The sequence below is a fragment of the Vulpes vulpes genome, chromosome 8, assembly GCF_048418805.1.
Source record: "Vulpes vulpes isolate BD-2025 chromosome 8, VulVul3, whole genome shotgun sequence".
In the NCBI taxonomy this organism is placed as follows: Eukaryota; Metazoa; Chordata; class Mammalia; order Carnivora; family Canidae; genus Vulpes; species Vulpes vulpes.
The window spans coordinates 62,033,728-62,050,858 of NC_132787.1; the positions used below are offsets into that span (position 1 = coordinate 62,033,728).

The 17,131-nt window shown below is 45.4% G+C and overlaps 1 protein-coding gene across 14 annotated transcripts in view; it reads right to left on the reverse strand.

Annotated features, from left to right (window-relative positions):
- Positions 1-17,131, reverse strand: part of SFXN5 (sideroflexin 5) — a 122,423-nt gene that overhangs the window by 83,484 nt on the left and 21,808 nt on the right. For all 14 annotated transcript variants that reach the window (XR_012003090.1, XR_012003092.1, XR_012003089.1 and 11 more), the window contains one exon: positions 14,880-14,957. Coding sequence is in view for 8 of the 14 variants with exons in the window: in XM_025994553.2 (XP_025850338.1) it covers positions 14,880-14,957 (78 nt within the window). In the remaining 6 variants the exon portion in view is untranslated. The remainder of the gene's footprint in view (positions 1-14,879; positions 14,958-17,131) is intronic.

Genomic DNA, 17,131 nt, shown 5'->3' on the forward strand with positions numbered 1-17,131 from the left:
GCATATATCAGTTGAAGGTCTCATAAGCCACATCTTTTAACTAAGAGATCCGGCTCCAAAGGGCACAGAGGCTCAGGCTGTCCTGGCATCTCCAGGTCTGGCAGCTTCCCCGGGGCTCCGACATCAAGGATCCCAGGACAGCAGAACCAGGGGATCTCATGTAGATCATTTAAACCAAGGGTTCTCTACTCTGGCTTGCTCTAAAGTTACTTGAAAAATTCTTCCAGCAATTCTCTAGTTGATTCTAAGGTGTAGCCAGGCATGAAGCCCTGATTTCAATGGAGATACTTCAATGGTCTCCCATTGAAGAAGTAAGCATAGCATGATTTTTCAAAGCTGGACAGACTGTCTGGATTCCTGGCTTTGCCACTTCTTCCTTGGAACCTCCATTTCCTTATCTGTAAAATGTGGATAACAGCCGTGCTTCCAACATTGTGGAAGATGTATAGATAAGTGCCCTGAGGCAGCACTGGGCACCAACCCCTGCTGACTGCTGAGGGTATATTATCCCTCTTGTTGTAGTTGTTATAAGAAGGTTGTAAGGAGGAGAGAGTTACTTTCTTATTTTTTCTTTTTAAAAGATTTTATTTATTTATTCATGAGAGACACAGAGAGGCAAAGACATAGGCAGAGAGAGAAGCAGGCTCTCTGTGGGGAGCCCAATGCAGGACTCGATCCCAAGACCTCAGGATCACACCCTGAGCCATCCAGGCATCCTGAAAGTTACTTTCAAATGAACAGTGAGGTTGTCTCTCCAGCACAGTATGGGAGACAGGCTGGACAGACGGAACCATCACCAATTCCTTCAAATGATATAAATACTGCATTTCATCGATTCTAAGGTACACTATCATGTACCGCCAAGAAGGAAAAATATAACATAATCCAAAGACCTCCATCCATTAAAAGAGTCATCCCATTTGAGAGATGTTAAAACACAGATAAACTTTTTGGAGTCAAGAAAACGTAGTAAATAAAAATTTACATGTGGGCAAACCAAAACCAGTGCACTTTTAAAGGAGCAAGAAAGTATGAGGTGAGAGGGAGGAGGTGGCCGGCAATTGATGTTAGTTTTACAATAGAATGGTTCAATTATGCTTTGTTTATATGGCAATGTTGTCATCTGGAATATAAATTAAGCTGCAGAAGGCCACTGGATACCAGACACAGAAGCATAAGATTGATGTTCAAAAGTTTATGCATTTTACTCACAACAGGGTCCCTCCAGTCTTAATTCACAGCTTAATTACCTTTATTTTAGATACATTTCATCTTTTTAAGATTTTAATTATTTATTCATGAGACACACAGAGAAAGAGGCAGAGACACAGGCAGAGGGAGAAGCAGGCTTCATGCAGGGAGCCTAATGTGGGACTCAATCCCGGGACTCCAGGATCACAACCTGTGCCAAAGGCGGATGCTCAACCACTGAGCCTCTCAGGTATCCCTAGATATATGTCAAACATGTTTGATTGTTTGCGATTCCAGCCCACAAAGATTAGAAGTGGTCAATTTTTAAGAAATAATAACTATGGAAAAAGGGGACCGAAGAGAGAAAAATCAATTGCAGAATCATTGTTGGCCAAAGAAGGTGAGTCAGAGCATAATGGCAAAGAGGTAAAACAAAAGGATAAAAGGCCAATCTGCCTTTGCTCAGAAAGTGCCTTCATGCACTGTACCTCCAGTCCTAGCACCATGTTTGGTGTGACCCCAGGCCCTGTGCACAGACTCCTGACACCCTATACGTCCCACCTGGGATCAGAATCTTCCATTTTCAGGTCCAGCTCCTTGTCTTGTCTTCCAAGGCTGTCACCTGGCATCTCCCACAGTGCTGGGCACACATAAAATCTAAAGCTATTCTAAAATTAAAATTTTATTTAAAAAAATTAAAGATCTCTCCATACAATTCAGGAAGGAAGGAAGGAAGGAAGGAAGGAAGGAAGGAAGGAAGGAAGGAAGGATTTAACTAATTCTCCATGATTCTGATGAACAGCCTGAGTGGAAAACACTGGTCTAAGACATCAAAGAACAGTGTAAAGAACAGGTATTAGAACCAGGCAGGCCTGTGTTTAAATCACTTACTAGATGTGTGGCACTGGGCAAATTACTCTGCCTGTGTGCCTCAGTTTCTCCATCAGTGACATGGATTGTTTTAAGAGTAGGGCAGAACCATGCTGGGGCTCCCCGGCAGTTTGCATTTCCCTTTGGGCAAACAGTGAAGACCGTATTTCCAGCCTCCCTCATAGTCAGGTAGGCTCATATGATGGGGTGCTGGCTAATGGACTGTGGGCTCCTGCAGAGGATCCAGTGGAGGCTGGCAAGGCAGCGAAGCTACGAGGTGAAGGAGCCCAGGCTCTGAACAACGGCATGTGCTCAGTTCCTGAGCAGTGCTGGACTCTGACATGAGACAGAAACAGACCTTAGGACATAAGTTGCTGAAATCTGGGGTTGTTTGTTACAGCACTTGGCTCACCCTGCCGAATACAGAAGTTTAAATGAGATGTGTATATGTGAAATACTCAGCCCATAGGACATGTGCCATGAATGCCTAAAATAGAGAAATCATTCAAGTAAGTAATATTTTTTAACAGATTTAATTATTATTTTTTTTTAGATTTTATTTATTATTCATGAGAGACAGAAACAGAAGCAGAGACAGGAGAAGCAGGCTCTCCACGGGGAGCCCAATGCAGGACTTGATCCCAGGACCCCAGGACCACAACCCAAGCCAAGGGCAGACACTCAACCACTGAGCCACCCAGGTGCCCCAGGATTTAATTATTTTTCAAAGCAACTTCATCTCTATTGTCATTCCTACAACATGTCTGTGAGATGGATAGATTATTTTCAGACAAGGTATCTCATCTCAGAGAGATTAAGTAACTTAGCCAGGGTCCTAGGGGCTGGTGGCAGGATGGAGATGGGCCCCCAGGCTCACATGTTCTCCCTACCCTCCAGGGGCCTCTGGACCAGTTCAATGTCTGGTCTGGCCAGGGTGACTGCCAAGCCTGAGGCATGAGAAGAGGAAGAGAGTTTGCTGACATCATCCTGGGGCCCCAGGACCTCCTCCTTGCAGCCCTGTGGCTGATGCCCCTCGCCAGTATCTGCTGCTCCCCTCCTACCAAAGTCCAGCTCAGCAGCACAGGGCTTGGAACCCATAGGCACATCCATGCTCTCAGGTTCAAGGACTGCCTCTTCCATACCCACCAAGGAGCAGGGGTGGAGGTGGCAGCCAGAGGTGCTCATCAGCAAAGGCAGAAGTTCAGTAGGGGTGTCAGTGGGTCAGGCCAGGGACCCAGAGCCACAGAGGAGTTCCCCACCCTGTGGTGACACCACCACACCCATGGCCCCGGGAGGCCGGTGTCACAGAGAAGAGGCGATGACAACGTCTCACACAGTATTTCCATGCTTCTCCCTTTAGCTGAGCACCTTCTCTCCCATTAATGATTTCATTCTCAAATGCAGAAACTTGCTCTATAGGCGAGGTGAGGAAACCAAAGCTCAGAGTCACCTTCAAGGTCCCGGGCAGATCCAGAACTACAGTTCATGACCTCTGACTCGGTTCCATTCATCCTCACTCATTCATTCACATTTAGGGAACAAGCAATATGTATGAGACATCCTTCTGAGGGCTTTGAATGTACTAACTAAACTAATTTCCTCAACAACCCCATGAGGCAGGGACTAGTATACCCCTCACTTTATAGATATGGAGACTAAGGCACAGACAACTTCCGTGACTTTCCCAAAGTCCCACAGTAGCACTGGGATCTGAACACAAGCAGCGTGGTTCCAGACACCCCCCACTGGTGACCACCACATGCACCCATCTGTAAGTGCTGGCACACCGACACATGCTGTTCTGTCCCTTTCGGCATCTATGTGTTTCAGGGACCTTTCTGTACCAGTGCACACAGAGCTACCCTCCTCTTCCTAACAGAAATTTTGAGTGAATATATTATAAACTGTACCCTATAAGTGGACTTTGACACTATATTCCATCATTTTTTTGTGGAAAAATATACATAACCTAACATTTACCACTTTAAGCATTTTTAAGTGGCAGTTCAGTGGCATTAAGTACATTCACATTGTTGTACAGCCATCCACCATCCACCTCCAGAACCTTTTCATATTCCCCATCTGACACTCTGTAGCCAGTAAGTCCTAACACCTTATTCCTCCCTCCCCCAGCTCTGGGCCCCACCGTCCTACTCTCCATCTCTCTGAACTGACCACTCTAGGTATTTCATATAAGTGGAATCATATGGTATTTGTCCTTTGTTGACCATGCCATCTTTTACTATCATAACCATGTTCCAGTGAATTCCTCTGAACCTATCATTATTATATCATCAGTATGTAAAGAAAAAAAAGGATACAGGTATGCAGATATCTCTGGCAGGATTCAGAAGAAACTAAAGTTTTCTCTAGGGAGAGGAACCAGCAATTGAGGAAACTTGTTTTTTTATCCTCTACTTGCTTTATATCTTTAGAAGTCTGTACATTGTTCATATGTTCCCCATTCAAAATAATTGTTAGGGCAGCCTGGGTGGCTCAGCGGTTTGGCACCACCTTCGGCCCAGGGCGTGATCCTAGAGACCTGGGATTGAGTCCCGCGTGGACTCCCTGCATGGAGCCTGCTTCTCTCTTTGCCTACGTCTCTGCCTCTCTCTCTCTCTCTTTCTGTGTCTCTCATGAATAAATAAATAAAATCTTTTTAAAATTGTTAAAAAAAATTACAAGTAACCACTAGAGAAATAGAAATACGGTGTACAACTTCTAAACTCTCTATCGACCTCTTATGGCACAGACTGTTAAGTGTCCAACAAAATCTATGTTCCAAAATAACAGAACAGTGGTAGGCAGGTGGCAGACCTAGTGCACTGCACTTTCCGGCCTCCTCTGTGGTTTGGCTCATCCAGGGGACTGAGTCCCCCAGTGGAATCTCAGGGGAAATGAGATGTGCCTCTCCCTGGCCAGCACCCACCACCCCTCAACCATGCCTTTGTCTCCTTCCTGTTAGCTGGCACAGGTATATGGCTGCAGCCCACCCTGGGCCATGCAGAGAAGACAGTCCAGGGAGATGGTGTAGAAATAGGATGGAAGGAGGCTGGGTCCCTGAATGATCCTGTGCAGCTGAGCCATCTGCCCACCTGGAACTTGAACTGTTTCATGGGAGAGAAAGAAACTTCTACCTTATTTGAGCTGGTACATTTTGAGATCTTTTCGTTATAACAGTTAGTATAACTCTAAGATAACCCGTTTGGGATTACAGGAAACTGCCTCCCATGATATCAGGGAGGCCTTTCCAGAGACAGAAGAAGGAATGAAAACTAAAATAGTGTTTGAGGCTCTTCTGGTGACAACTGGCAATGCTCCCACCTCAGGAGGCAGGTGAGATGGGAGGGACATCTTCATTTAAACTAAAATTCCTAGTCATGACCTGAATTTGTTTGCACTTATCCATCTCTAGGCTGCAGCAACAACAGTCAGAGTCATAGCTTTTGGTTTTGACTCAGCCACAAATTTGCAGTCTCCTGTGCAAGCCATTGCATACTGTAGACTTAGATTTTTAAAAAAATTAACCAGGCAGGGGGCACCTGGGTGGCTCAGTCAGTTAAGCGTCTGGCTTTGGCTCAGGTCATGATCCCAGGGTCCCGGGATTGAGGCCCGCGTTGGGCTCCTTGCTGGGCAGGAAGCCTGCTTCTCCCTCTGCCCCTCTGCCTTCCCTTGCTCATTCTCTCTCTCTGTCTCAAATAAATAAATAAAAATGTTTAAAAAAATTAATCAGGCAGGGAAGGAAGGGCCCCTTCCTGTGTGACACCAGACTCAGCCTGTAGAGAGAGCATAACAAGGACTCTGAACCCTGGGTCTGGGCTTTTCCCTGGGACTCCCTGGACCCATGAGTCAGATACTGGAGGCAGTAATGGCAGCAGAAGCACACGCCAATAGCTGGTTGCTAGCTTGAAGTTTCCCAAGTCAGTCCTGCAAACAGAGTACAGGCGAGGATCATCCTGGGATGCGAAGCATTTGATGAGAGACAAAGGAGGTCCAGTGGACAGTTCAGCCACACTGAGAATCTAGGGCAGGGAGTCCTGGCATCTATTCAGCCTGTGAAGCAGCTGCACTTTAACCAGCAAATTCCTCAACATGGCATGTCTCTTCTGGCTCAGCCCATGTCACTCTATGCCTCTGGTGGAACATAAAAATGTGTGGCCCCAATCCTCTGGAGCTTACTCGCTGCAGCAACAAACCATTGTGGACTTGAGACTTTGGACCTTGCTTGATTTCTCAGCTTGGGCAATGAGGACAGAGTGGGGGTAAGGGAAGCAGTCTGGGTGAGAGGCTGCTGGAACAATGTAGAAGTTTGCTGCTTTCAGAAATGTCCAGTGTCTCAGCAGAGCTGCTATCTGAATATTAGAATATTAGAAGCCCAGTAGAGATGCCAGAGAGGAGTGGAGGGTGGGCAGAAGGAAAAGCCCTGCTTCTGGGGGAGGAGTAGGGCATACCCCCAGCACCCAGACCCCAGATGGAGGAGCCACCGCCCCCAGTCTGGCTCACTCCCCTTCCCCTCTGCCTCCTTCCAAGCTGCTTTTCCAAACCTCTAAAGGCAGCAAAGACAGAGCCTATTTAAAACAACCTCCAGAAGGTAATTAAACAGAGCCCGAAGGGGATCCTTCTGTAAAGCAAAGGATGCTTCCATAAAACAAACAAAAAAAAAAACTTCCTAATTTATCATTTGGGCCAATCCCATTACTCCTTACCATTAATTTTGTTGCCATGGTTACTCCCAGGTAATATGTACATATGCAAGTCTATGTGGGGTGAAGGTACCCCCCCAGTCCTATAGATTCATAAAAGGAGAAAGAACATCCCCCCCACCCCTGGTTCAGCAGCAGTCATTTCTTCTGTATATGTGCAGCTTCCCTAAGAATACAGGCCTTGGAGTCAAACCGTGGTTTGAATTCCAGATCCCCCACCTGCTGGCCATGTGATTTGGGGCAATTTACTCAATCTTTTTTGCACCTCCGCTTCCTCATTTGCAGTATGGGGGTATGAACACTGACTTTCAAGGTTATTGCAAAGATGAAGGAAAATACATTTATTCAACAACAAATATTCCCTGAGCACCTACTATGTGCTGGGCACTACTCTGAGCACCCACAACACATCAATGAACAAAACGGACCAAAAATCCCTGCTTTTGCGGAGCTCACAGTCCACTGGCAACCGAACATAAACTAAAAATAATACAAATAAAAATAATAAGTAATTTCTCTGATATGTGAGAAGGATGGGCGACTCAGGAAACCTGGAAGAGTGGTGCAGGGTAGGAAGGTGTGTGCGTTGGCAGTGAGAAGGAAGAGACAGGTAGTCAGGGTAGTTGTCCTTCAGGTAACACTAGAGGAAATACTTGGAGAGAGTGAGTCACGCAGATATCTGGTGGGAGATTAATCTGACGGTCAGAACAGCCAGTGCAAAGGCCCTGAGGCAAAAGTGGTCCTGCTCCACATATTTAAGAGACAGCAAAGGAGGCCAGTGTGACTGGAGTGGACTGAATAAGGGGAGAGGTGTAGAAAACAAGATCACAGAGAAACTGGGTTTTTGCAGGCTGTGCTAAGGACTGTGGCTTTTACTGAGTGGAAAGCAGGGACACAATGCAGCTTCCTGAGCAGTGGTTCTTATGGGGGTTGATTTTGCACCCAGGGGACATTCAGCGATGTTTGGTTGTCACAACTTGGGAGGGGTTGCCACTGGCATCTAATTGGTAGGAGCCAGGGCTGGTGCTAAACATCCTAGTGCACAGAACAGCCCCCACAACAAAGAATTACCTGACCCCAGATGCCAATAGCACCAAGGCTGAGAGACCCTGGAACCAAGGAGCAAGTAAAATAGTATATGTGTTCACAGATCACTCTGGGTGCTGTCCTGGAAATGCCACAGGGGGACCCAGGCGGAATAGGGAGAGCATCAGGAGGCCACCACAATGGCCCAGCCCAGAGATGCATCTGGAGTGCCCAGTACAACACCCAGTTCATCCTGCAAATGCTTCAGCTAGGATCGGTCACTTGCCAGGCCTAATGATAAGGGTCAAACTGTGGCCAGCCAGAGGGTGGACTCCTGACCAGGATCCCGGAAGTCTGAGGCGAAGGGTCAGGGTAAGGAAGGGGAGGTGTCAGTCAAGGCTGCCCTTCAGCTAGCTTCTGACAAACCTGCTGACACACAGAGAAGATTTGGGGTGCAAGTATTTTTAATTCCCTGGTATTTTCTCTGCTATTTTCAGCAAAGCCCAAACACAGCTGACCCCATTTCCACTGTGCCTGAGGAAGAGACTTGCAGGATCTCTTACATCAGCTGCCCTTTCTCTTTGGTAGGTTGCTGGCAGACTCCACCTTTCATGGGGCCCCTCGGTGGCCAATAGGTTATGCTGGGTATAGAGTAGGCACTTAATAAGGTGAGCCGGTCCCCAGCCCCTGGGGGTTGTGAAATGATGGGCAAGAACAACCACTCAGAAGCCAACAGGGGCTCCCAGGGACTGGCCCACCTCACTCCTGCTAACTCCAGTAGCTTCCAAGCTGGTTTCCCTAATAGCACTTACCCTCCCCAGCCATATGGCACTCAGACTGATGCTACCCCAGTACATATTCAGGTTACTCCCTTGCTCAAGAGCTGCCCATAGCTTCCCTTTGCCCCAACACATCTAGCAACTCTACTGGAGTTTCAAAAACTTTTGCAATCTGAAACTTCCCAACTGCCTCTCTAGCTTCCTCTCTCTGGTCTCATCTTCTCTCCCTGCTCCTTTCCCTCCCCTGATCCCATCTCTCTCTCTCTCTCTGCTCCACTCCACTTCTCTCTCGGGGCCCATTCATTGTGGTGGGTTTCTGTCTACACTCTACACCAACCACTTGTGTCCCCTCCCTGAGGCCTTCCTCACCCCCTGCATTCTCAAGATTCTCTCCCCACAGGACTCCTACCTGCCTCCATATGAACTTCACACAGACTAGCCTCCAGCCTCGTCTCTAGCGCCCGCTTCTATGTGGTCACTTCACCTGTGCTGGGAGCTGGCTTTGTGAGGGCAGGACTAAGGTATGCTCACCTCTGCTCAGGCCCACCTCCCAGAGCACCTACTATATCCAGGATGCTCAACAGATGCCTGGAGCCTGCTCTCACTGTGTGAACTGCACAGGTGTGCATGGGCTGCAGACCTTCACAAATGCTAAGCTCCTCTGCCTGCCATGTTTACACACATGAGTTCACTCCACAGAGTATCCCCTTTCCTTCCAAATCCACCTTCAAGTTCTAGGTGAAAGGTGGGCATTGGATCTAACCGGCTATGGGACCTTGGGTAAGAAATGTAACCTCTTGGGATGCTTGGGTAGCTCAGTGATAGAGCATCTCCCTTTGGCCCAGGTCATGATCCTGGGGTCCTGGGATCGAGTCCTGTATCAGGATCTCTGCAGGGAGCCTGCTTCTCTCTGTCTCTCATGAATAAAATAAATAAAATCTAAAAAAAAAAAAAAAAAAAAAGAAATGTAACCTCTCTGAGATTCAGTTTTCTTGCCTGTAAAATGGGATTAATACAGGCACCTACCAAATAGGGTTCCTGTGAATATCAACTGAAATATGTGTAAAGTGCTAAGACTTGGTGTAATGCCTGGCACTTGGTAAACACCAAGTGAGTGGTGGCTCATTAGCACAAGGGAATCTTTCACCTTTAACCTCACCCATCTCCATGCATAACAAACTACTGCAACAACACCCTGGCATATAAAGTGAACACAGCAGAGTCAATATCTAGAAATCTAGTCCAGCTGCCTATACTTACACTTTTGCTCTCATCTATGGCTTTGTTGTTTAACTGATAGCTCCAGTCTTTATCAGGGCTCCTCACATATCAAATTTCTACTTGTCAAGCCCAAAGGGTAAATTATGTTTACTTTTATTTTATCCTAAGGATGAATTTTTCACTGGTATAGCAACATCTTAATGAGTTAACAGTCTCTGGTGGAGAGATATAAGCTACCCACTAACAGAAGACCAAATAGAGGCCATCAGGTATGAACAATCCACTTGTGTATACCCACTGGTGAGATGTCATAACCAGAGGCCAGGTTAGATAACACACTGGTACGCAGGTTACCCAGGGCTGCCCATGACATCAAGACAGGTCTGCAGGCAATAGCAGGTAGCCAGGGGCTTCTGATCCACATGCCTGAAAAAGGATGTCAGAGCAGGCACAGAGCCCAGGGCAAATGAAGTTGTCCAGACTGAGATCAGGAGCTACCCTGGGCCTGGATATAACTTGTGAGCAGGGCCGCCTGGACCAGGAATAGGGGACTATCCTTAACTCCAGATTGTTGAGGCTTCCCCAAACCCTGGGCTTATATATCATCACCCACCCACTCAATTCCTATCTATGAGGCCAGAGGGTGTGTGGCTTGTAGATGGGGCTCAGGGAGGGAAGCACGGTAAGAGCTGCCATAGAGCCCAATCCCTGATGCCCCGGAGAGCCAGGAGGACCAGAAAGGGAAGGAAAGGGAGGATCTGCTTAGTAAAGGGGCCGAGCAGCAGGCTCCCACCTAGAGCAATGTGCTACCCTGCCACCAGATAGACACTACAGGCATCATCACCATGAGCCAGAATTGGGAAGTAGAACTAGCGCCAAGATCCCCCCAACCACTCCTCCTCCCAGCTCCCTGAAGGCACATGGGGGCTTTTAGGACAGAAAACAAAAGAGGCCCCAGGAAACAGGACAAGCAATCTGAGGCTACTGAAGGAAATAAGGGGGAAATACATGGCCACATTCCCCAAACTCTGGATGCTGGAGGGAGTCCCAAGAGGCCACCTCAGCCAGACGGAGATTGGGTTGGGAGCTGACAGAGGACAAGAAAGGTTTGGGGGGCTGAACTCACCTCTGATGGGTCCAAGAGGAACTGCAAAGGTCTGAGAACTACTCTAGCCTAAAGAGGAGCATGTCAGGTCATGCTACCCAGGCTCCTCAGTGCCTGTGCCAGAGGGAAGTACTGTGCTCAGGGATGATTTGGCCATGGCCTGTCCTTCCTAATGGCAGCACAGATGCCTGAAGATAGACCTGCCTAGCCATCACTGCCTCATCTCCCATCACCCCCCAGGGCCCTGCACAAGGATGTCTGGCCAAGGTGCTCCAATCAGCTCACACATTTGCCCTCCTTTCAAGTGGCCAGGCCGCAATTGAGCACATTCATCTAGAATTCCCCTGGAGGAGCTTGCTATCTCTGCTCATGATGTGCTTCCTCACCTGGATGGCTCCTACACAGTGCTTCTTCTGGCCAGCCCCTTCTCATTCCTCAAATCCCAGCCAAGAAATCCCTTCTAGACAGTTTGTGCACATTACTCCTTCCTCTGCTCTCCCATAGTATTGTGGCTATTCATAATTGTTCCCTAGATTCTGGGGGTCTGTGAAACAAGATCCTCATCTACTTTCTTCCTTGTTCTCTCCCCCAGGCTCCAGCACCACAACTGTCCTGCAGGTGCTCCATAAAGACATATTAAATGAACTAGGTTGGGGAGAGCTGATGACTAAAGCCACCTACCCCAGGAACATCCAACCAGTGTGTCATGGGCAGCCCAGAGCCTCAGCATGGGCTTTACACCTAAAGGTGTTAGAAAGCAGAGTTAATGCCTCATAAAGTTACCAAAAGAATGGAAAAAGAGACAACAGCAGAGGAGGGATAGCAATATGTTTTTGAATGGAAAATAAGTTTTAGTAACTGATCCAGTAGAGAGGAAGTAACCACCCCCTCAATGCCTGCAGAGTGCATGCTTAAGGAGACAGTCCATTGCCCTCAAAACACCAGCAAAACTCAGGACTTGGAGAGACCAGGTACCATAGGGGAAAAAAGGCTAATCATAAGCTAAACACAGGGAATTGGTTAAAAGTCTATCCTCAAAGTAATAAGATCCCAAGACCTTCACCATACAGCAAGGTGACTCTGTAAAAAAAGAAAAAAAAAAAATTTTATTTATTTATTCATGAGAGACACAGAGAGGCAGAGACATAGGCAGAGGGAGAGGTAGGCTCCCTGCAGGGAGCGTGATGTAGGACTCGATCCCAGGACCCCAGGATCACGACCTGAGCCAAAGGCAGGTGCTCAACCACTGAGCCACCCAGGTGCCCCACAAGATGACTCTTAACCACCATCACCTGTGTTCCCCAGATGCTGGAGACTTATCAGCCTTCTGGAGAAACTGAATCCAAGTGATCCCAGACTTGGGAACATCCACACAGTGGAGGATGGGATTGGGTGAGATTCAAAGTAGGGAAATTAATTAAAGTCTGCAAAGCAACTATTGGGAATCCAGCCTCCTTCCCCTACTTGGCTTCCAGAATGCAGAGAGATGAGATGGTTACTGTATTTGCAAACAGGAAAAGAATTCTATTAAGAAGAATTTTAAAAAGAATCAAAAAGCTCTTAGAAATTAAAATTATAGTAGCTGAAGTTAAAATTTCCATCGATATGTTGAAAATAAACTAAAGGACATTTCCTGCAAAGCCACAGAGAAGGACAAAGTGATAGAAGAGAAAAAAATATAAGTGTCAATCTAGGATGTCAAATATTTGACAAATAGGAGTCCCAGAATAAGAGGAAATTATCAAAGAAACAGTAAAAGAAAATTTGCCAGAATTGAGAGTAGGAGTCTTCAGATTGAAAGGAGTTGCCAGGAACCCAAAATAATAAATTTTAAGAGAAGGCATTGTGGAATTTCAAAAATAAATATAATAGAAAACATATTAAACATTTCCAAAGAGGGAAAATGAGTTACTTACAAAGAATCAGAAATTAAATATATCAGATTTCCAACAGCTGACAATGAGAATACATTTTCCAATACTGAGAAGACAGTAAAACAAGGTCTTCTAAATTGTTAAAAAAAAATGTCTGTAAGCCTAGGATTTTCTTCTCAGCCAAACTGTCAGTTAAGACTAAGTGTAGGGGCACTTGGGTAGCTCAGTTGGTTGGAATCTGGCTCTTGATTTCTGCCCAGGTCCTATCAGGGTCATTGGGATCAAGCCCCACATTGGGCTCTGTGTTTGGCATGGAACCTGCTTAAGATTCTCTCTTTATCCCACCCCACCCCCACCAACAAAAAGCCCTAAAAAAAAAAAAAAAAAAGACAATGCAGAATTAAAATTTTCAGACTTAAAAGAACTCAAAATTTTCTTCCCACAGGGACACCTGGGTGGCTCAGCTATTGAGCATTCGCCTTTGGCTCAGGGCATGATCCTGGGGTTCCAGGATCAAGTCCTGCATCAGGCTCCCCACAGGGAGGCTGCTTCTCCCTCTGCTATGTCTCTGTCTCTCTCTGTGTCTCTCATGAATAAACAAATAAATCTTTAAAAAAAATTTCTTTACATTTACTTTTTTTTAGAAAGCTACTGAAAGAGGTATTCCACCAAAATGAAAGTGTACACCAACAGGAAGACCTAGAGCTGGAGGAGGGAAAATTTCAAGGGGAAAAAAATGGAACTGAAGGACAGGGGTCTTCAGATTGAAAGGAGGCACTAAAAGTATCAAAATGCTGCTAGGATATAGTAAGAGGTCAAGAAGGTATAAAGAAAACCATGCCAATGTGAAAAACTCAGGGAATCATTAATTCCAGGTAAAATATAAAATTAAACGAGAGAAAACAAAAAACAGTAAATCCTATTTATATCATTGTGAATACTGAATATCCACAAACCCTCAAATCCATGACAACTATTTTGGGAGAGTGATGAGGATGGGGGAGAGACATGTGATTTTTTATGGGGGTAAATAACAAGAGAGCTGAATCCAGCTGAATACAAAAGAACAAGTTGAAAAATAGGACTATAGGTAAGCATATTAGTTTGTCATAGATTCCTATCTGAAGAAATAACTAAAAGTACTTGTTTCTAGAGAAAAGGAATGGGAATTGAAGGGGGATGGGAGCAGCATACTATTTTTCCTTCTGGTATTTTAGTACTATTTGACTTTTTGAACTATGCACATATATTACTTTGTTTTGGAGGGTTTTTTTTTTTTTTAAAGCCTTTATTTATTTGAGAGAGACAGAGTGAGCAAGAGAGCACAAGCAGGGGAAGTGGCAGAGAGAGAGGGAGAAACCCACCATGGGCTCCATCCCAGGACCCTGAGGTCATGACCTGAGTTGAAGGCAGATGCTAAACTGACTGAGCCACCGGGTGCCCCTGCATACATATTACTTTGAAAAAAAAAAGTGTGAAATTAATTTTTAAGATTTTGAAAAAGAAAAACTTTGACATGTTAACCATGTGTCCCTATAATAATTAAAGTAGCCCTATAGTGCATCCCTCTACCTTTCCTCCAGCCCAAAAACAACCATTAACATTTCACTTAGCTCTAGTTCAAAGTCCTAATTGATATTTTAAAAAATAAAATCAGTGTCCTAGCCTAATCCCCACCATACTCCCTTGTCTTTCCCATCCTTATCCTGAACTTTTGAGTAGTGGTATGCTAGTAAATGTTTAAAAATTAGTTCTTTTGGGAAGAAAGTCCTGGTTTATAGCATTTGCCAATTTCCATGGTGTAAAATACTTCTACATGGCTGATTTCAAGCTACCACTCTGACATCACTGAATGTGAGTTGAGAATATATATACATATCAGCTCCAGGAAATTATGGCATTTGTGCCTCTCTTGCCTTATCAGCATCCATGCTTCCCATGAGGCTCAGGGTATGAGGGAGAGTTCAAAGTCTCCTCCAAAAAGCCGGAAGTCCACACAGCTATGTAGTAGCAGAAGTGGATAATGAAGGAAAGAGAGTGGTTCTGGCTACAGGGAAGGGGATGTAGCTTTGCCACCTTCCTCCCCACCCCCTACCTCCAGCAGAATTACCTGTTCATTGGTGACACCTGGGTGCAGGGTCCCATGCTTGTAGTCCTCCAGCAGCTGCACAGCTTCTCTGAGACGTCTCTACAGGAGAAAGAAAAAAGACATTGAGGGGCACAGATCCAAGACTCCTGCAACTCTCTCCTTTGCAAACAATAAGGAAGGATACAATTTAAGTGTCCTTCCATGGGGAAATGGCTACATGACAGTATTCTGATAATACCATGGAACATTATTAGGCAGTTTAAAAAGTGAAGTAGATCTGTATGTGATTCCATCTCCAACATATTTTTTTGAGTGAGAAAATGAATTGCAGAGCCGTATGATGCCATTCATTATACCAAACAAACAAAGCCCACACACACATAGAAAACAATATTTTCTATGAGAATATTTATATGTGTAAATCCACCAAAAAAGCTCTAGAAGGAGACCCACCAAACTAGTGACAGGAGTTACACTGGGGTAGGAGGAACAGCTCCAGATTTGAAAAGGGGTGTCAGGAGGAAATTTAATCTTAATTGTAATATTGAAAGTTTTTATAAAGATAACATATTTATGTAATACTCATATAATTTCTTTTCAACATTTTTAAAACACTAGCAGAGATTTACATACTAAAGTGCATATGGCTATAGTAACTGGTGTGGAAAGAGAGAGGAAAAAAAGAGGCTAGAATTGTATCATCTGTAAAATCTTTTTTTTTTTTTTTTTTTCCATGAGAGACACAGAGACACAGGCAGAGGGAGAAGCAGACTCCATGCAGGGAGCCTGATTCAGGACTCGATCCTAGGACCCCAGGATCATGCCCTGGGCCAAAGGCAGGCGCTAAATCGCTGAGCCACCCAGGGATCCCCTCATCTGTAAAATCTTAAAAGCTAAAGAGACAGCAAGGCAATAGAAGGCAGCCTTTGTCTACCAAAATATTTGTATAAGAATTATTCATAGCTTCACTACTCAAAAAGCCCCAAATTGCAAACAATCCAAATGTTAATACTAGAATGCACAGGTAAATTATAGTATATGTACACAATGGAAGTTACACAACAATTTAAAAAGCAAACTACAAACACAGTTTACAACATGGATGAATCTCTCAGACAGAATGTAGCAAAACATATTTTCCAGAGAAGGACGCTCTAATATCTTCCATGCCCCATTCTCTTCTAGAACCTTCCCACAGCCCCATCAAGAAGTAGAGTCCATGTGTCCTCCTGCTGATCCTGGGCAGAGTACAGCTGAAGTGAGGCTATGTGACCTCTGAGGCTGTGTCATAAAAATGCCCTGTACTTCCACCTTGTTCTCTTGGGATAGTCACTCGGAACTCAGCCATCATATTGTGAGGAAGGCCAAGCTGCATATGAAGAGACTCACCTGGACAGGTTTGAGGCCCTGGCTCATGGCTACAACTGAGCAGCAACTCACCCACCATGCAAGTGATCCATTTTGAAATGGACTTTCCAGTCCCCCATCAAACTGCCCTAGCAGATGCTACACAGAATAGCAATGGGCCAACCCTTCCAAGCCCTGCTCAAACTGAAGATCAGTGAACAGAGTATTGTTTTAAGCCACTACAATTTGTTATACGGCAATGAAAGGCTGATACCCATAATGAAGTCTGATGCCAAAGAGTATGTATAGATTTAAAAAACAGGCAAGCTAATCTAACTAACCTGGTGCAGGTCATGACAGTGTTACTTTTGTAAGGGGGCAGGGTGCTGATTTGGAAATACATGAGGGAACCCTTCAAGGTAATGGAAATGTTCAATGTCTTCATCTGAGTGGTGGTTACGTGGGTATAAACAAAAGTCAGGGACACCTGGGTGGATCTGTGGTTGAGGGCCTGCCTTTGACTCAGGGTATGATCCCAATGTCCTGGGATCGAGTCCCGCATCAGGCTCACTACATGGAGCCTGCTTCTCCCTCTGCCTGTGTCTCTGCCTCTCTGTGTGTGTCTCTCATAAATAAATAAAATCTTAAAAAAAAAAAAACAGAAGTCAAAATGTATTAAGCCATTAACTTAGGATTTGTGCATTTTACCATATGCAGGCTATACCTCAGAAAATTAACAAGAAACAGAGAACAGTCATAGAAGCCAGCCTATGTCAAGGTTAGACAAGGGACTCAGACATCAGGGTTGTCCAGAATGGGCAAAGAAACCCAGTGAAGCTGCCGCGTCCCCATGATCTCCTCCTTTTTTTTGTTCCCCTTTTAATAGAAGGACAAGGCTAGCTGAGGATAGAAATGCAAAGACCTCA